The 21,528-nt window shown below is 40.0% G+C and overlaps 1 protein-coding gene across 1 annotated transcript; it reads left to right on the top strand.

Annotated features, from left to right (window-relative positions):
* The first annotated feature begins 264 nt into the window (after positions 1-264).
* On the top strand, positions 265-21,311 carry znf507 (zinc finger protein 507). The gene is made up of 7 exons (XM_008286968.1): positions 265-360; positions 2,381-4,780; positions 6,936-7,053; positions 7,214-7,322; positions 14,039-14,143; positions 17,197-17,331; positions 19,527-21,311. Exons 1-7 carry the CDS (start codon positions 322-324, stop codon positions 19,987-19,989), a joined length of 3,369 nt encoding a protein of 1,122 aa, XP_008285190.1. The 5' UTR covers positions 265-321; the 3' UTR covers positions 19,990-21,311.
* Positions 21,312-21,528: the final 217 nt, after the last annotated feature.

Raw genomic sequence — 21,528 nt, 5'->3', positions numbered from 1 at the left:
ATGGTGAATCAGCAACGTTTGCTATCTGGTAACCAACTACAATGTCGGCATAAAACCCTAGCACACCATATTTCTCTTAATTTCACTACTTTAGTAACGTTAGTTTAATTTGCAACATTTTAATCAAAGTGACGATTAAGTCGACAAGTTTTACGAGCAGCGCCTGAAGGCAGCACCAGTCGACCTGTCAATCATCGGGCCGCGTTGGTCACCTGACCCAAACTCGGAGTCACGTGACTGATATTCCATCCTCGCCATTTTGCAATGTGGGAGAGAGTGAGGCCACTTTTTTATGGCTAACGAATAAAAAGAAGCAGTTTTATGCGTTTAGGACAAAGAGCGTCGAGCCTTTCCCTGCCAGTGAGTACATTTTTATTTAAACACAGCCCCGCGCTGCTCCGTCACTCATTAACCGTAGCGATAATTAAAACGTCCTTGTACACTCATGTGTGTAAGTGCTAGCTGTGTGTGGGATTCGTGTATGTGTGTGTGTGTTTGAATAGCAGGCAGCAAGCTGTGAAGCTAACTGTGAAGCTAACAGTGTGTGCCCTGCTGCTTCTCGCTCACATTTCTTTTTATGAATATTCTCGAAAGTGGCTTTGGTGTCAAAGCAGCTTCAGCTCGTCAGCATACATTTGCCAGGAATTGTGCCAAAGTGGTTATTTGAAGAATCTGTGAGAGTTTGCAGGCAGCGTGCAACTTCATTCTGCTGGGGAGTGAAAGTGGATGAAATATTTTTAGATCCTGACATAACAGGTGCTCTTCTGAGACGGGTTACAGCACATGATGGATTCTGCAGAGAGGCTGAACTGATCGCAGTCAGATTCACACAGATAAAAGTAAATCCAATGTATTTCAAAAAGTGACTAAGTTAGTGGCCATTAGTTCGTTAGTGTCGATCAAATTGTTCTTCATCGAGTCTTACTAACTGCACTTTGTTTTTTCTTCTTTTTAGCTCCACCTCCTCACAGAATTTACAATTTAGCTGGATGAAATCCAATATCTCTTGTATGTGGTATTCCTTCCCCAAATGTGAATCCTACACGTTTTGATCTGAGCATCCAGAAGCAGAAGTAGGAGAAAGAGGAAGGTGAATTGTGGTCAGAAAGTGAGGAAGGGAAAAGTGGTGGATATGCAGAGATTAAGGAATTGAACCACATGAGTTGTGACCATTTCCTTGAGGTTGACACTGTAAACATTTGACACTGTAACAAGCCTGTGATTTGAGTGCAGAGGGAGGCCTTATCATGGGTTAGTTAAGCTATCAGCCTTATCAGGGTGGTCTGCTTTCTTTTTTATCCTAAGAAGATAAAAGACACCAATCACCACATCTTTATAAATACTGTGTTCAAAAGTATCAGTACTGGTTCAGTTTGGTTTTAAGACAAATCATATTGTTTCTATAGCAAATGCAAATAATTTTGCTTTCTGTAGCAAGAACAAGTACTGATGACATGAAACAGTAAATGGCAATTTCTTTGTTATGATCATTATTATTTTTATTATTACTGTTGGAAGTGACAGTAGAGGCATGTATAGTTAGTCGTAATACAACTTATTCAGTGAAGAACATGAACATTTTCAAAGAGGATTCTTACATCATTTTAAATACTGACTTTTTGGATCATTCTGACTGTGCAACAAACAGTTACTGATTAACTAGTGTGACTCACCGGATGGAGATTAGGATGAAGCCGCCTGCTATTTTTTATTTTTTTTTTAAATGAATTATCCATTTTAGTGACAGTCACCTCATTGCTTGCAACTGTTCCATGAAAATGTTTCCACAATCACTGTTTTCAGTAACACTGCCCACTGCTTAACATACTTCACCATTTTCTGACAACTCATCGATAAAGCAAGAACGTAATTGACAGATTAATCAAAAATTAAAATAGCAGTTAGTTTAATCTGTAAGTGAACACACATTTGTGAATGACTGTACTAGTTTCATATAATGACAATGTCCAAGATTGCTCATGGAATGAATTGTTACTCAGACAATAATATAGGGAATTTATATAATCTGTACTGACATCATCATTTCATATGAGTTTTATTCTAAAAATTTGGTTGGGTTACATCTCTGAGTGAGTTAAAAGAGTCATTAGTAATGTGATGGCTAAGCAGGTGTGCTGTTAGTAGTAATAATGTCACTCAGCTACAAACATATGTTTTATCTCTTTTTGTAATAAGAACTTGAGATCCAACGTGTTCTTTGTATATGAGCTCTAAAGTGTCTGAGTGTTGTTTTCTAGGTACCTTGACATGGATGGAATTTTTAGAAATTGTTTTGTTGTAAGCCATATTGTAAACGATCACATTTAGTATACCATGTGTCATCAACGCACTCATTCCTATGTTCTCTGCTGTCTGCCAGGTCATGGAGGAGGCCAGAAACGTAGGTGTGCTCATCACACACTCCTCCAATGCCTCCGCTTCCTCCTCCACTCCATCAGCACTGGGAACCCACACTCAAACCAAAACCCAGCAAGCCATCGAGGTGGACGCCTCCCAGCGTGTTCAGCAGAAACGAGCTGATGATTCCCTCATTCAGGTCATCGAGAAGCTAAGCAAGATTGTGGAGAAGCGGCCACAGCGCCGCTGTGTCTTGGGAGGACAGAAAAGAGGACTCCAACTGAGTCCTCCTGCAGGGGGAGAGGGAGGTGAGGAGGAGTCGAGGAGAAGCCGCGAAGGCTCTCCCTATATGAAAATTAAGAGGAACTTTAAGGAGGAGATGGGAGTAGATGGCAGCAGTCTTTCTTCACCTTTGTCAGGTGACAGTAACAACAACATCACCTCCATGGTAACAGAGGTAGTTGGCAACCCCAACAGCAGCAACCACAAGAGGACAGTGACATGCTATCAGTGCAGCCTGTGCCCTTTCCTCTCTCAAACGCTGCCTCTGCTGAAAGAACACCTTAAACAGCACAATGAGCAGCATAGTGACCTCATCCTGATGTGCTCCGAGTGTCATTTTACCTCCAGAGACCAGGGCCAGCTGGAGGCACATGTCCGACTGCACTTTGACAACGGAGGCAACCTGAAGAGGAATTCTCCTTATTTAGATGCATACAGAGAGGAAAAGGGAGACGTTTTGGAAAAGCAGGGGGAGGACTGGACAGGGGATCATTGCAGTATAGGAACTGATGTAATCAAAAGCTCAGTGGATGGTTCCAAGGAGCTACCACAAAAAAAGAAGTGGTATAGCTATGAGGAGTATGGTTTGTACCGGTGCCTGATTTGCAGTTATGTGTGCAGCCAGCAGCGAATGCTCAAGACCCATGCCTGGAAGCATGCTGGTCTAGTTGACTGCTCTTATCCCATTTTCGAGGATGAAGATGGGGGTTCCACAAGGAGAGAGGTACAAGCTGCCACTAACAGTGCTGCAACCAGAGAGGAATTAGTTGTTCTTTCCCCAGTTCTTCAAGATAAAAGCCTACAGAAGCTCCCCACTGCCTTCAAGCTGCAGCTCTGTGTGCCTGTGGCTGTTGACAACAAACAGGATGCAGTAAATCTTCCAGTTTCCGATCTCAATGAAAGTCCAAAAACAGTAGAGAAAGAAGAGGAAAATGTATTCCCTATTAAAGACCTGACGTCTGAGGAACCCGTGGTGGAGGTGCAGGTGACAACAGAGACAGAAACTGAGGTGGAGCTAGATAGCCACCATGACAGCACTTCTGTCACAGACAGCTTACTGTCATCAGCTCAGAAGATTATAAACAGCAGTCCCAACAGTGCTGGCCATATTAATGTGATTGTGGAACGCCTTCCTTCAGCTGAGGATTCAGTTATGGCGACGAACCCGCTTCTTCTCAGCCCAGATGTGGACAGGGACAAGAGCTTGCTGGATGCAAAGAAGGAAGAGCAGGACCACGTGGGAGATGCAAAGGATGAAGCTGTCCTTGGCTGCAGTCCGGGTAACACTACTGACAACCAGCCATTAGGAGCTGATGTCAAATCCCCAGTCACTAAAACGAGTGACGCTGCGAGGGATGAAAACATTCCCCCCGCTGGTCGTAAGCGGACACACTCGGAGTCTCTCCGCCTGCACTCACTGGCCGCTGAGGCTCTCGTGGCTATGCCTATGAGGACGCCTGAGCTGCCCACTTCTAGCACCAAGGTAAGTCTGAAGACCATTACAGCGCAGGCACAGAGCCCACATGTGGGCCAGAAACTTTTTGAGGTCTCAGCAGCTGCACAGAAGGCCTCTGAGGGAGGAACAGCAGCAGCTCTGTTGGACTTGGAGCTTCACAGCGAGGGCAAAGAGGGGGATTTAGGGCCACTGTGCTTTGGGGAGGGAGATGAGGAGGGCCCTGCCGCTAAAGTTGGCATCAGCATGTCATTGCTTACTGTCATTGAAAGACTGAGAGAGCGCTCAGACCAGAATGCCTCAGATGAAGACATCCTGAAAGAGCTTCAAGATAACGCACAGTTCCAAAATGGAGCTGTAGCCGGAGTGGTCACAGGAAACGGAGCAGGGAGCTACATGTGCAGCATTCCAGGAATGGATGGGTTGGTTGGCTCTTCTGATGGCGGTCTTGTGGATTACATCCCAGGCAGTGAGCGGCCGTACCGGTGCCGTCTTTGTCGCTACAGTAGTGGCAATAAGGGCTACATTAAACAGCACCTGCGAGTGCACAGGCAGAGGCAGCCGTATCAGTGTCCCATCTGTGAGCACATCGCTACGGACAGTAAGGACCTGGAAAACCACATGATCCACCACTGCAAAACCAGGATGTACCAGTGCAAACAGTGTCCAGATGCATTCCACTACAAGGTGAGAAGACATCAACGTTTCCATGCTGCATGCTCCTGTTATTTTGTATCTATCCCAGAAGTCATGTTGGTTTTATCATTTATTATTATATGTTATGATGTCTTGAACAGGTTGTAGGGATTTTGCACCAACTGTTGAGGTTTCTATTTTAGAATAGGCAGAAGTGCAGGATGTGCAGAGCTACAGACTTTATAGTTGCAATGCTTATGTATTTTCTTTACAGTTTCCGAAGGCTCAGTCATACCAGTATGTTATAGTTGTTTTAGTTTTCTCTTTATCAATAGCTGGCTTGTACAGATCTGACTTTCATTTTTGTCCACGTCCTCATTATTTTACCAGAACACATTATAACACATTCTTGGCCTCCAAAAAAAAGCACTAACTGCATCACAAGAATCCTTTTTTTGTTGTTTCATCCTAAATGCATTTCTACATTGTAGTGCGTGTGTGTCCATTTTCAGACATGGGATATGTAACATTACTGGCTTCATCAGTCTGTTACAATGATGGGGTTCAGTCTTTCAGACATCATTCACTTTTATGTTAATGTTAGGCACACCCATGACAGTGACAAGAGAGCCACAGTATTTGTCATATACAGAAGACTAAATCCAAACTAATAGCAGCTTATCAGACTGTCCAGAGAACTATTAGCCTAGTTTATTTATTGTTTTTTGAACACTGAAAAGTCTGTCCTTGGTGATGATAATCTAACTACTGCTTTACCAGCAATAAAATAAAAATATGACAGCTTTGATGAAGCTCAGGACTCAACCTAAAGACGACCGCTATGTAACAAATGATTTAGTTGCAGCTTATCAACTAGGACTGTGTCACAGCTCACTGATCTGAAATGAAGAGAAGTGCACAGTGTGTCTTGCTGTTTGATTTCCATGTTGGAAATTATGTATTTTAAGTAACTGATGAAGTTGTAGCTGTTGTCCCTGGTGCATTAATGTACATAACTTACTGACTTTGGATATGCTCACAGGGATCCCTCTGCTGTCTGATGCTGGCATTATGTAATAAAGTCAGAGGAAAGACTCCTATAAACAGCTGGAAGCAGCAAACTAAACATCAGCTCCCGTTAAAGTTTTGTAAAAACCCAGATTCATTATTGAAAAGGCTAAATTCAATTAACTGATTTCAGTTTGTAATAGAGGTGAAATTGTACAAAAGAAGTAAACAAGAAAGGTGTTTGCGATTTTGTCACTAAACTGTATATTTAGTGTTGTTTTTGGACCAATATTGGTGCTATAATGTGGAAAAGTTTTCCCTAAATCACTACACACACATCCAGGTACATCATGTGTATCAATGCATTTGTCAGTGTGACTGCATGCAGTTCAGACTTGAGATTAAGACACAAAGTTGATACATTCAGATGTAGTCAGAAGGGTGTGCATGTCTGAGAGAGCCTTATAGGGCTTATGATCTAATAGGATCTAATCGATACAACTCCCTTAAATCAGAGTAACGACATGACAATTTTATGTAATGTTTTGAAGACACGTTTTTCAAATATCTGCGCAGAATACATACACTGTATTTTGGGATTATTGTTATTTGTTTTTGTGGAAAGTAGTCATACTATAACAATGCCTTAAACAAGTCCTGCAGCTTCACACTTTGGATTTGGTCGTATCACAAACAAATACACAACTGTACATGTGCATAGGGAGTATGTTTTATCTTCCCTTAGATGAGAATCTTATCCGCTGTCAACATCTGTTATTGTTTGTCAGTAAACAGACACAGTGAGTTAAGGCCTAAGTAGATAAATCATCTGTTTGATTTACCTGTGTGTAGTGATAGACCTTCTCAGTAAAAGTTTGCAGAGCATGGTTCTGTGCTGCAGATAAAACTATTGATTCCACTGCTGTCATGGGACTCAACTAGCTTTCTGCAGCAGAGATTAAGTTCATAATATCATCTAACAGATTCGGGAGTTGGGCTAGCAGAGTTTCTAATTATGAAGGGTGAAAGGTGGCCCTCTGTAATGATATCTGTACCAGAGACATTAGTGTTAGAGGGCCTGTTAAACCTGCACGGTGCGTCACTGAAGATCCCTGCAAGCTTTTTTGAATTCATATATAATCATGTCTTTGTCTAAGCATCTGATGGTGTGTGTGTGTGTGTGTGTTTTCCTTAATAGAGCCAGTTAAGAAATCATGAAAGAGAGCACCACAACTTCAGCAGTGACATGGCAGCACTTACACCACTCAGTGAAACTGTGGCCACAACGGAAGAAACTGAGCGGATAACAGATGAAGGTAAGATGTGTTTTTATGGCCTCATTATGTACAAAAACAGGAAAAATGTTTGTTACAAGATAGTTAACTGGCAAGCTGACTCTCGTCTCCCTCATCAAAGGCTTTTAATGTTGTTCTCAGCAAGATGTGAAAATCTGTTTTAATTTGTCCTCTATTACAGAATGTAGTATGCAGAAAATGTACAAGTGTGATGTGTGCAACTACACCAGCTCGACATATGTTGGGGTGAGAAACCACCGGCGGATTCACAACTCTGACAAGCCTTATCGGTGAGTTTTTAATTAAACGGAAAAAAACAAACTTGTAGAATTGCACCATCATCACCTAAATGCAGGCCCTCATACCACTTACTGACCAGTCCAGAGTAATTACACAGTCATGTCCTGATTCAACCCATGAAGTGGTTTAACTTTTTCCACCAACATACAATCAAATCAGGTTTATTGTCATTTTGCTGTACATGCACAGTAGTACAGGCAAGATGAGAGAGCGTTTCTTCAGGATCCAATAACTTCAAGCAATTTAAATAAAGAAGTGTTTGCATATCTGGATCAGCAGTTCAGCATTCTGACAGCTTGTGTCATGAAACTGTTGATCATTCTGGAGGTTCTTCCTGTAATACTCCGATACGTACTCCTGCTCATTTGTAAATTATAAAAAATAATGTATCCTTCTTTTTCCATGCTTATTTGGATTATAGCTGCCGACTTACTTGAGCTGTGCCATCACTGGACGTGCTGGTTTGAAAACTTGTGCTCTGTTTTTTTTTTTCCGCCCTGTTATTACTTCTTTCATTTAACGGTACTGCAGTTGCCCAGCAACTCCATACTTGCATTGTTTGCACCAGGGATCATGCTTGAAGCCAGCCGACATGGCAATCAGAACAACAACAACAGCGGGCATCCCCACAGAACTCATAGGAGAGCACGCAGAGGATTTAGAGGAGCGAATCAATGAGAGAAAAGAGATATGGTTCAGACAACAGATACTTGTGGACGAGAAGAACTATAAGTAGTGTCTTTCCTGTCATCATGGGCGATGTGAGAACGCTGAGCTGTAAGATGGACAAGTTAACAACCCCAGTGAGAAATCAAAAGGACTTTGTAAGTGTACTGTTGTGTTTCTCACAGAGATGTGGCCATAGAAAAATACTCCAGATCCTATCATTACCATCAACAGCTTGCAGACGGTTCAGCCAGACAGACATAAATCAAAGAGCAGGAATGAAAGAGGTGAAGGGCTTCCAGTTTCATTAACAACATATGGTGCCACCATGGCCTCGTTACCAGGGAGGAACATTTTGGCCGACCAGATATTGAACTATAAGCTGTGGGACTCTGAGGGCATCTGAAAAGTAAAGTGAGCATCGAAGTTCGTTTAACCTGCATTTTTTCTTACTGCCAGCAGGAGGCGACATCGCTGGTTGCAAAAAGAAATCCACATGTATAGACGAAATGACGATTCAGAAAATGACCCAAATTCTCACTTGATTTGTTATCGCTGTAAATATTTCCTCATGGTTCACTGTCTCAATCATTAGTTTTAAGACTTTTTAAATACAGCTCAGTGTTCATTTTGTAAATTCTAGTCATATTTCGAGTCAACTAGATGATAAAGCAGGGTATGTTTTAGGTTGACGGGTTGTTCCTGTGTCAACATGCCCAGTGTCGTCGAGATCTCAGGTCTCACATTAAAAGGTTGCTCCCAGAACGGGTGAAGGGTTCAGGTTCATTATCCTTTTGACTTTGTTGTTGGAGCTTCAGTTGGCCGAATGGGATGGATTTTTTTTTAGGTACATACAAATTAAATTAAACAACAAAGCTTTGCGCTATAGAACTTTGGAAACACACACACATGGCCCTCATTAGGATGTTTACTGCTGGGTTGGTTTTACAGCCACAAAAATATGAGAAAGAGCAGTAGTGAGTCAGAAAGAGATTCTCCAGTAATTAGAAGAAGAAACTCTGTTTTTCTGAGCTTCACAAAATTCCAACAAGACATGTAGTACCATGTTTGTTTCATACCTGTTGTGCTTGAATACACTTATCCTTTTTGTTTGTCTCTTAAAATAAGCTTTGTGAAAAATGCGAAAATCCACCTGTAATAGTCCTGCATGGTCTAGCTCTTGACAGAAGTCACCTGCCGTCAACACTACTTAGAGTGATGACTGTCAGTCACTCATCAAAAGAGGTGCCCAGGTAGAACAGTGTTCCCTGTAGGGAGGTGTTTTTCCTTGTGGTGAAACAGAGGCAACCAGACTTGCAACCCAGCTTAAGATAGTATAGTTAAGTAAAGAAGCAACATTTTCTGTGATTGGTTTCCTTTATGTGTGGCAAAATACATCATGAACGCACACACTGAGGTACAAATTCCTGTTTTAGTGTTTGTCGTGTCTTTCAATATCTACAAGCAAAAACTCAAAGGTGTCCATTCAGAAATTCACTTTCAACAGCTACATTATAAAATACTGATTAAAAGCAGGTGAGGAGATGAAGTGAAGAATGCCTAGAAGGAGCTAAGGGAGATCAAACCTGAATTCATTCACCGCTGTTTAGAATCAGATTCTGGGTGGATGCAGGAGAATTAAACCATTTGAATCATTAACTGACCATGTAAAAAGTACATGACTGGGATAAATTATTTATTAAGTGCATGTTTTATAATTTATTGATGAAATTTGTGAGAACTGTTCAGCTAAATGTTTTAATCATTTAATTTCATGCCAGCGTCTGTTTGTTGGACTGATGACCAAATCTGAATTCAGTTTCAGTGGTCAGTTTAAAGAGTTTTGGCTTTCTTTCTTTCTTTCTTTCTTTCTTTCTTTCTTTCTTTCTTTCTTTCTTTCTTTCTTTTTTTTTTTTAGAGTATATCAGATATTGGACATGAGAAGTCTTCATAGTAACTATTCATAATTTTAAAGTCCCAAATGTTACTACAGACAGTTTGCAGATAACATTCCATAATATATCTATTTTTTTTATTTCAAATTGTACTTGTACTGTAAATATAATACAGAATGTTGTCGTATGGTGGGTAAGTATTGGCCTTATTACAGTTAATTCTGTCATGATGGCAGCTTCAAACTACATTTACTGTAGTTTTGTTCTTTGCATTGATTAATATTCTTTCCATTGTTGGTTTTATTTGTGTCTGCAGATGCTGTTTGTTAAATTATAGTAATGATATTTGCAAAAATTGCATATGACATTTAGCAGTAATGATGGGACTTTAATGAGGTACAACTAAATTTCATTTTCTTCAATGATTGGCTGCATATCTATTAATTGTTATAAATTGAATATAAGTATTACAGACTTGTGTTAATTATTTCAAACACAAGATTGTGTCTTTACAAAGCTTTTATCAGCTTCACTTGATCCCCTGTAAATTACTGAAATCCAGTTTTTCCTGCATGTTAGAAGGAGCACACGCTTGACTTTAAGTGCATGATAGAATGGTTATTGGTACAAGCTTTGGGTGAACAGAATAGTTTGAGTTCATTGCCGTTTCTGTGTTGTCCTGTAGATTTACTTGTTGTTTCAGAAAGGTCCATTAGGGGGCAGTAAATACCTGGTAGTGTGCAGACCAGCACAGTAATCTCACTGTGTAGGCACGGTAACACTCTTGTCACACAGTGCCCTCACTGTGCTTCTCTTCCACACTCTATATTAGTGCATGGATTTGTGTTAACTCAAAGCGCATATGGGTGTTTGTGTCGGCTTTCTTAGCAGTGCGCTGATGCTTTTGGTCTGAAGTCAAACGTACATTTAAAAGTATGCACGCACGCACACAAACACACACACTTTCTTTCCACTCTGGTAAGGGTCAGCTGACATCTAACTGTGTTTCTAAGTGGAACTCTCAAACACTGTCAACAGAAAACCAAAAGTCTGAAAAACATAGTAATATGTACCTGCGTTGTGTCTCCATACCTGTGTCCTCGCCTTTATACTTTCATGAGGACACATTTTCACACTTGAAATAAAATTACACTTGCAGCAGTGGGTTTTTGTTTTTTTGGTTGTTTGGATGCCTCCAGCATTAGTCATATATGATAGCAAAGTTAGTATCTGGGTTGGACTGTTAGACAGCACAAAACATTTGAAGAAACCATCTTGGACTGTGGCAATTTGTAGGAGGCCTTTTTCATCTCTTACAGACAGATAAAGTGAGCACTTAATTTGATGATAAAATGATTAGCAGAATAATCAATAATGAGAAATCTTTAAAGGTGGAGCCTGTGGAGAAAGGTTTTTGATGTTTAGCATGAGCCAGATTTACTGCCCCTCTTGTTTCCCCCACCCCCCTTCCCCCATCTTTCCTTCCCCTCCCTTACCCCCTGTCTTGTGCACGAGCCTAAGTGTACAGAGGACACGCTTCACTAATGTTGTATGGATCGATCTGAGCCACATTGTTTGAAACAAAGCCATGGCTGTGTATTCACGCTGGATTTATTTATTTTTCTTCAACATACAGTGCATTGGATTAGAAACGCTGACTGTACCTGTAAATAAAGCCCTGAATGACATGTCAGCATGTAAACTTTATCTGTTTGCTTTCATGCATAAACTATGTGGGCTCATCAAACTTGGCATTGGTGTCTATTTACATACAATAATGTATCCCACCAAATTCTCATTTACTACATAGGGTTGTTGAAAGAAATGTATCTGAATGGAATCTCAGATCCATCAGAACTACATGTGGTCTGGAGGTGTTAGAGCCATTGGACATTTTCACTTGTTTTGGCTCTGTGCTCCTGCACAGTGGATCTGAAATCAGAAAGAGTTTGAGGTTAAAGTGCTGACTTTCAGCTTAAAGTGCTGTTCCAGAGGATAATGACAGGACTACAGTTCTACGCTGTTCTACACCCAATCTGGATGTAAACATCCTCCAATAAAAGCTGAAAGTCAGCACTTCACTCTCATAGTCACAGAAAAAAATGTGTCACTGTTATAATACGTACAGACCGCACTGTATTTACAAGTAATAATAAACGTTGTCCTGCAGTGTTTCGAGTTTCAAGGATTATGTTCTGTTCATAAGCTTTGTGTCTTAAGGTATGATTACATCATTGTTCATATAAGTGGTACTCTGCCAGTGCACGTCATCAGCTGTAAGAAGCATGTAGTAGTGCAGTCCCTTGCTAATACATGTGTTGAGTACAAGCTACAATCTAACCCTTAAAAATGGAATCTGTCAAGATTTATAATATATAATTGGCAAAAAATAAAAGGTGAGACCCAAACATTTCATGGCGATATTGTCTAATTATCTGTCTAATATTGTCTCTGTCCCCTGTAATCAGGACATGGAGACAAACCAAGTTACTACATGAAGCTCTCCACTTTTCACATCAAATGTGAAAACCTTTCCATTTCCAGTGCTCACTATACACTGTGGTGTGCTGAAGTAATGCCATAGACCATGCTCTGTTAGTGTGTGAGATGCCCCTTCAAAGGGGTGGTAAGACTCAGCTGGAAAGTTAAATATTTATTTTGTTTGTAGGGGAAGACATTGATTGATTGGTTGATTGGATGTCTGACGCTGACATACTCTTGATATCGGCTTCCAACAATTGCCATGTTCATGGAAGGGTTAATACTGTTATTTCTAGTGATGCATTCAGTGTAACAGTTTAAGCAGTCAGTGAATATTTTCCCAGTTTTGACGTCAGTAACATGTGCCACCTACTTTGAACATTCAGATGTAGCTAAATCTTTCTTCACAGGTGGTATTTGTAGGTTCCCCCTCATTCAACTGATCACTGATCACCAGAGGCTTTAGTAGCCAGTTTGTAAATTGTGATTGACAAGGGGGAATAGTTAGACTGCCTGTGTCCAAGATATCAAAATCTGCCTCTCTGCATCTCCAAAGCAGTCATTTACATGCTGTATCTTGTTTGTAAAAAAAACTGATGCGTATAAATGACAGTTTGCTCTGCTTTGTTACGACGGAATAATGTACCGTACTGTTTCTTGGCAGGGAGCAGTAGATCCTACTCATGTCTAATGCTTGCCTCGCAACTGCTACCCGGCAAAAAGTAGTGACCCTTTTCAAAAAACAGTGGTTGTGGTGATCTTGGATTCCAAACAATTCAACTGAAATCCAACAGTGATACTTTTTCCACCATGAAGAAAAGGAGAAAGACTTTTGCCTAACTACTTTTGGATGACTATCTACCTCTCTAGTGTACACTGGTATGCATTAAAAGCAGTCAGTTTTAAACAAAAACACACTGCTTCCATGCCATGTTGTTGCCCTCTCAAAATCTGCAAAAACTCAAAGCAGTGAACACATTTAAGTTTGCTTGAGTTACCTTCAGGCAAGGCCACTTTATTTTCGAGCTACCACGCCACAAGCCAAAGGCACATACATGTATTTGTTGCAATACACAGCTTGTCCTCTCCTTGAATTCCACACACTAGCTGAAGGACAGCGTTTTTGAAATTATAATATTTAGAGTAATCCCATCCCACGTGCTGCAGTTAATGTAGTTACATTTATAATCGGTAAAATATAACATATTTCTGTTTTACATTTGCACAAGCATCCTATTTGGTCCAAGTAAAATTAATCTAAACGATTGAATTCTGTTGAAACAGTGTGCTGTAAGACTGATAAAATCTTTTTTCTGTTGGAATTGTTTTAATGTTACTTTGTTTTAATGCTGTGCCAGTGGCTCTAAGTTGAGTGCAGCCTTTGTTTGCAGACCTTGTTCATGCAGTATTTGCCTCTAAGCAACTAAAAAAGCCAGTTTCATCTTCCAACTGCAACATCCAAAGTGCAACAAAGTAGAAAACATTGTGATTTATTCCTTTTCTTAAAGTGGCAATTTCCTTTCTGTTTTGCTAGGAATCCCTTATCTCCCTTCAGGCTACAAGTGTAAAGAAGCAACACACTGACCTCAAAGTGCAGCTTGTTAAACTAGCCACTCTGTCTCCATGTTCTCTCATCTCTGATTTTTCGTTTTTCCATCTGCCAGGTGCTGTAGCTGTGATTTTGCCACCACCAACATGAACAGTTTAAAGAGTCACATGAGGAGGCACCCTCAGGAGCACCAGGCGGTGCAGCTGCTGGAGCAGTACAGGTAAGAAACTTCAAATACACATCCACTACACAGAGGGATGATAACGATGATCAGTGGACGGCCAAGGTGAAAATCAAGAGCTGTATCTGACCAAAAGAATCTGGGGTTTTCTGAGTCTGTGTAGATTGGAACACATTTGTGCACTCTCATGGCGCTGACAGCCTGGAGACTTTAGAAATGGGCCTCTGATTGCCTGGTTAGTGGTTAGTGGGCGGACAAAGTGAATGGCGGTGAATACTCAGTTCTCCTTAAAATGTTAAATATCCTCAACCCTGAGCGAGGCACTGATTGCTGATTTCCACTTCACTAAGCACTTGTGCTCAGTACCTGCAAGGCTTGAATTCATGTTTCCATACAGTTAAAATGGCACAGACAGTGCTGCTCTTTGTCTCTGAAGGGGTCGCTGAAGTTATCCAGTACAACACATTTAATAACGTCGGGGACTTGAGATTGACAGATTGCTTTACAATTGGAGCAGCAGATATCTTGACTTTTAAATCACTTTCACTCTTTCATTTGGTCGAAGGACGAAAGCAATATGTTGTTTCCTTTTAGTTCAGATTCAGTCCAGCTCTTTACAAATGAAGTCGACATGTCATATGAAAAGGCAATTCGTTCACTGGACATGTTTGATGAGATTGTCATCCTACATTATCAGCTTTACAAAGAAAAACTTTTATTCTGGTAAATTGCAGCCAGTCATGCTGAATTTATTCAAACTAATGTTTATTTACGAACATTAATAGTCCATGGCTAACGTTTACCTCATATGTCATTTATAGGGAGGAAAAGCAATGAAGAAGCATGTTGTAATGTGTGATGTTAAGCAGTGGGAAATTGTTAGTCTCTCTTAACATTGTGTGTGGAGGATTCCTACCGTAGATGCAGCTGTAAAATTCCTGGATTTGAACGCTTTAAGGCAATCTGAGCTTTTTTGTGAAGCATATTGTAGATACAAAGACAGTTCAAAGTGCTCCACATAGTGCAGTAAAATATTTAAAAAGAAGGAAAAACTGCATAAAAACATTCAAATTTAAATAATGGAAAATAAGAAAAGATGTAAAGATAAAATATGAAATACATTGAAGTATAGTTACTTTATTAAAGCACAAGTTTAAACCAGTATTTACAGAATACATAAAAGGGGCTCATTCAATAAAGGAAATGGTCATAGCAAGTCTACAGTTGGGGCATATCTGAGTTCCAAGGGGAGGTGGTTCCTGCAGTGGACAACATCTTGGCTAAAAGCCATATCACCATGTTTGGTTTGAACTCTGGGCACCACAAGCAGACCAGCCTCTGTACATCTGACAGGCTTACAAGGCTTGTACTGAGTAAACATGGCTTATAGAATTTCAGACCTGACTGAAAAAAGACTTGTAGACAAAAGGTGGATCCTTAAATTCAGTTCTGTATTTGACTGAAACCACTGCAAGGATTTTTTTTTTTTTTAAATGACATTTTCTAACTCCTTGATGTTTGTCATTATTTTAGCAGCAGTATTTTCAGTGAGTTAAACATGTCTAACTGGAGAGGCCAGTGAGAAGCGCATTACAGCTGTCCACTTTTACATCTAACAAAAGCGTGGTTAGGCTTTTCTGTCCACTCTGTTCTGTCACTCACTAATAATTTTTCTACAGATTCCAATGTCTGTCTTTGCTCTGTGGTACTGTTTACATACTGAAATTTGATTGTCTCTACAACTTATCTCTGATCATCTGCCTCCAAAGCAAATTACCACTATTATCAGCTCTTGGTGTATTTTTACAGTAGACCTGTTGTTGCATCTGCACTTGGCATGTTGTTATTGGCCAGTGTCTCCAGTATCTACAGGGTCTGTCGCACAGTATGGTACCAACACTACCTCATGAAAATGAGGACTGTCACCAGAGTTCTCGGATCAGCTTGGGATAGAAATATCAGTTTTAATGACATCCCTCCTCACTGCCATGTTTCATTCAACTGTGAAAACACCCAGAGTGTGACACAAGTGTTTCATACAGCCGTTATAAGTCTGTTTGATGTTAGGGTGCAGTCGTTCACTGTGCAGCAGAGTTCCAGTGAAGGTTTTCACAGCAGCTCAAAAGAAGTAAATCAAACAAGTTAAAACACCAGAGTTTTTTGTCAAAGGGAGCTGGGTGATAATGGAGCTATCACTATGAGAAATGGTGATGAGCTGAATTAATTGCAAGTGATTTTTCCTTGATTTTTTTGTAATAAGTGATTATTTTATTTTGTTAAGTTAAATTTCTCGTTACTCTTTGAGCATCCAATGCATCGAGCACAGAGCATAACAATACAAAAGCATAACTGCTTTTTCTAAGAAAGGAAATACAGCAAAAGACAAAAAAACACACAGAGTGAATTAGATGTGCATTGTAGTTAATTTTTAAATGCATCATCAAAACGTCTGTCAGCTCCCAAAGTGTTTTGTTGTTCTAGTGGTGCCAAGAAGCATCTGCTTGTTGCAGAATAAACAGTCCTGATCACATCTTAAAAGACAATGATTAAATTGAAACAGACATGCTCTTTTTCTACAAGATAAAGTGGGCAATTGAGTGGACAAGAGTAACTACATCTGTAGTCAGCGGTGCACATTATGACTTACCATCCTATTACTGTATGATCTTCTTTTCACTTTCTTTACAACAATGTAGGTTATATTATAAATAGTCTTTTCTCACACAGACTTCAGTCAGCTGTAATGGGGAAGTCGGCTTGCTTTTCTACTCTATCCTTAATAATGTTTGTTAACTGAAAGCGTTTGAATAGCGCTTAAACGCATCATACATAATTCTTTTAATTTTGACAAATGATTTCACCAGTGCGCTGTAAATCCTATTTCCTCTCTCCACTCTTTGTCTCTGTCTCTCAAGCTCAGTGTCCCCTGTGGAGTGTTGAGTCAGGATGATTCCTCTTGATAGAAAGTAGCAGAAGGATTAGTAGAACCGCAGTACACATATTAAGTCAGCTTCCACTTGATCCGCTCTCACTCTGTTGCTCATCCTCCCTCTTTTGTTCTTCTTTTTTTTTTTCTCCCTCCTGTCTTACAGGTGCTCTCTGTGTGGCTATGTGTGCAGTCATCCCCCATCGCTCAAATCCCACATGTGGAAGCACGCCGGAGACCAGAACTACAACTATGAGCAAGTTAACAAAGCCATTAATGAGGCCATATCCCAGAGCAGCCGGTAAGCACAGTCAAGAAAAAAAGATATCGGTGTTCTTTCAGGAGTTCTCTCTGTGTTTGTACATATCAGCAGTGTATCCACAGACTGTGCACCGTAGGTTATGGAAAACAACTCTAAACTGCGATTGGCTTTAGGCGTCTTCAATTCAGATACAGCTGAATTATGAAATCTATCCACTTAAAGATGACCTATGGATCTGTCTTCTCAAAAAGTTTTCATGTTTACATTTAGTGTTACTCACCAAAACACATGTATTGTTTACTTAAGGTCTGTGTTGAATGTGTTTTCTTCCTTATAAAGTAAAGTGCAAAGCCTAATTTTAATGTATTTTAAATTCTGCATGTTCACATCTATGTTTCCTAGATGGCAGTCTTCGTCTGCCTTTGTTAGTAAATGTGAATTTCACATTTTAAACTTCACACCATTAAATATTTATGTTGTGAAGTTTCTTAGAGTAAAAGCCCAAACTGTTTCAATTCTTTTAGATTTAACTTTATTATGTGTAGAGCCAATTCCCTACACAAGTCCCCCTCAGGGTAATTTATTACAAAATTATATTATATAGACGGCAACCCAGTAAATCTAATCCTTTTTCCTCTACTTTTTGCATGCTTTATTGTGTTGTAGATTTCATTTTCACATCTATCCACACTCGGTTAGTTGTAATGACGAGGCAAAAACATGTTTTGCAAAATCAAAAGCTTACATCCCTGATTTTTAAAGGATCCTTTTCTGTGATTCAAAATTGTGGTCAAAGGCTTTCTGTTTGCTTTAATAATCCTGGAGATGTGTCTAGAACTTGAAAGGAGTCCGCTTGTGGCAAACTGAATGGATTGGACAAGTTTAGAAGGCATGTACCTGTGTGTGTAAGATCCCACAATGCACTCTGCTTGTTAGGCCAAAATCTAAGCCAAGAAGTCAAAGGAACCTTCTGTAGATCTCCACAGGGTAGCTGTGAGGAGGCATTGATTAGGGCAGGAGTATAAAACCATTTCTGGCTTTGAAGGTGTCTGGGAGCACAGTGCCCTCATTGGTTGTGACGTGGAGGAATTCTGAAACCACCAGGAATCGTCCTAGAGCTGGCCTTTGGACCAAATTCAAAAACTTACCCAAGGATTCTTAAAGCTATAATGACTATAAAAGGGAGGCTTCTACAAAGTATTAAATTAAGTGTCTGAATGAATCTGTAAGTGAGTTTTCCATCTTTACCATGTTTCCCAAAGGAAATATCAAAACACATTTTCACATGTCTTTATTGGTTATTAAGTGTAGATTATTGAGGAAATTATATCTACAACACAATAAAATGTACAGAAAATTTAAAAAACAAAACAAAAAAAAAACGTCTAGATACTTTCTGAACTGACAGTTTGAATGTATTTCATTTTAGAGTCTCTGACAGTAAAATGTGAAAAAGATGTGTTGTTTTAGCACATAATGGATCTGGTAAGATTATGGTATCATTACTTTGTTTCCTATTTTTCAAAAACATGTTTAGGTGCTAATTATCTGCATTTACAACAAGCTTTTGTGAATATGCAACTGTCTCTCTTGCTCACTATTAACTATATGTCTTCTGTTGACCCTTAAGCTAATTTAATGTTGCTAATGATTTTTTGTCTAGGTATTATGCTTTGAATTTTTTTTGTTTGTCAAACAAATGGCAAAGTTGTTTATTCTTCATTTATAGTCTTCAGTTCATGTTTTTAAGAATACAGTGCAACACCAATGACCACAAACATGTGACGTAACATAGTGATCATGGATTATGAGCAGCACTTAACTCTATACACCTCCTACCATCCTACAAATGTCAAAAAAGGGTGTATATATATATTATATAAGTTATTAGAATTTCTGGCTTCCTCCCACACAGTCCAAAAACATGTTGAGGTTCACTGGTGATTCTAAATTGTCTGTAGGTGTGAATGTGAGTGTGCTTGGTTGTCTGTCTCTAAGTGTGGCCCTGTGATAGACTGGTGACCTGTCCAGGGTGTCCCCTGCCTTCGCCCTAAGTCAGCTGGGATAGACTCCAGCCCCCCGTGACCCTAGTGAGGATTAAGCGGTGTATAGATAATGGATGGATGGATCAATTAAAATTTCCCTTGAAGAGTCAAACTTACAGCTCACTAGTTTAATCTTACTCCATTTCTTGTTGTCTTCTTCTTTTTAATTCCATCCTTTACTCTCCTCAGGGCACCTCAGAAGTTGTCTGCGGTGCTGGAGTCAGTGTCGGAGCGCCCAGTAGTGGCCCCACGTTCAAAGGACAAAGTAAAGGGCCCTTTGGAACCACTGCAAGTGTCCACATCAGCGACAAAAGCTGGTCTCTCTGCTGACAGCTCAGCAGGCCTCCCTACACCTCCCACAGACCCTTCACAGTGGTCCAGTGAATCCCTGAGCCCCCAGAGGAAGGACCCTGCGCAGCTCCAGTCCCAGAGCCATCCCCGCACAGGCCAGTTCCCTGTCGCCGGCCCTGGCATGGAATATTGTGTGCTCTTGTTCTGCTGCTGTATCTGTGGCTTTGAGTCCACGAGTAAAGAGCGACTGATGGAGCACATGAAGGAGCACGAGGGAGACATCATCAGCATCATCCTCAATAAGGAGCAGCAACAGCAGCAGCAACCAGAAGCACAGCCCAGCCTCCAAGCTGCAGAGTGAGACATGCCCTTCCCTCCCTCTCCTCATATTATCACTCACCCCGTGCTTTTACAATGCTGTCCACAAAAGTATTTCATTAAGTTTTCTTACCTCTAGGAGGTTGTAGAGGATACTGAGGTGTAACAATTTCACATCTACTGTACCACAGTCATTAATTGTCATTTCTCAGAAGTTTCTCTGGTTAAGGTCGGTCATGACATCAAAGGGTTCCAGCTGTGAGGCTGCTGTTACTACTATCCAGTGCAAACACCTTGAGAAGGTTTCGGGACAAGTGATTACATGATTTTCTGAGAGGTATTTCATTTGAAGCGAATGTTTAAAACATTGAACAACATCTTAAGCCGTTAATATTTGTGTCAAACAATTTCACATTCAAAAGACACAAAATGTGTCTGTAGGGAAGTTATTTTAATTTCAAGGGAAAAGCCAGAGCTCTAACCCAAGTATGATTTCTCACTATACAGGGACAAGTTCATACCTCAGAAAACCACACAACCCCTCACCAGAAATGGGAAAAGATTCACATATTTTCCAGTCTAATTCATATATTATTGAGTATAAGGCAGCTCTTTCATTGCTACTGTAATATTTAATGTATTTAATCCAACACAGTCAAGGCTCTAGCCGAGTAACGGAGGTACATGTGCAAACTTACCAATGCCTAAAGGCATTTATCACAGCTCGAGTTTCATTTATTATTTATCCATTTATTTTTATGCATGTTAGTTTCCGTTATGCCAATTTAAAAAGGAATATCTTCAATATTTTTTTCCTTTTTTTTTGGTTTTGTTCTTTGTTTGTGTGACTATACTTGTAATTTTGCTTGTTAAATCATTTATAAAGTAGCTTCTTCAGCAGAGAACGTTTTAGATATCAAAGGAGGACTGAAAGTTGACCAGAACAAAGCAGGAATTGGCCTTTGAGGACTGTAGTCTACTGATGGTTTAACGAATGTTGACAAAAAGAAAAACAAAAAGGGACGTTAGCAACGATAGAGGTGTTATTTTCATTGAATGGTGCCTAGGTTTTTGCAAACAGGAAAATGTTTTGATGAAAGAAATACATTTATCACATGTGATTGTGGTGCTAGGCTCACTTTCAGATTTATTGAAGGTATAGTGCTTTTTTTTTTTTTTTTATAGCCGATGCCAATTATGTTGTATATAATAACGTTTTTATAATAACCTTTCCACTTTTTGTCAGTGTTTTTAAAATACAAACTTTCTAGTGTCAAGTGCAGCATCATGTGATTGCTATCCCAGCTAACAAATGCCTCAAATAGGAAGACACGGATGTGAAAATAAAGTTTGTAAGGACACACATTTTTGAGGTTTTTTTCGCCCTTCGTCCTCCCATGTCCACTCACCGACATGTGATTGACTGGAAGCAAAAGTGTCATATAATTACTTCTGACCTGATATGGAAACTAGTGGTTGACTGAAATGTTTTTTTCAATGGCCAATGCCAGCAGGGGGGTCGATGGGCAACATCTAACGTCAGTGTCATATTGTTGTGGTTTTTTTGTGTGGGTCTTTTGCA

This window comes from Stegastes partitus, unplaced genomic scaffold, assembly GCF_000690725.1.
Source record: "Stegastes partitus isolate 25-593 unplaced genomic scaffold, Stegastes_partitus-1.0.2 Scaffold479, whole genome shotgun sequence".
Lineage (NCBI taxonomy): Eukaryota > Metazoa > Chordata > Actinopteri > Pomacentridae > Stegastes > Stegastes partitus.
The sequence above is the reverse complement of the archived record's forward strand: the minus strand, read 5'-3'. Positions and strand labels throughout refer to the sequence as shown.

Coding starts and splice junctions, on each gene's coding strand:
- znf507 (XM_008286968.1), top strand. CDS start 322: ATGCGTTTAGGACAAAGAGCGTCGAGCCTTTCCCTGCCA. Junction 7,054..7,213: donor TGAGCGGATAACAGATGAAG/GTAAGATGTGTT, acceptor CCTCTATTACAG/AATGTAGTATGCAGAAAATG. Junction 17,332..19,526: donor GCCATATCCCAGAGCAGCCG/GTAAGCACAGTC, acceptor TACTCTCCTCAG/GGCACCTCAGAAGTTGTCTG.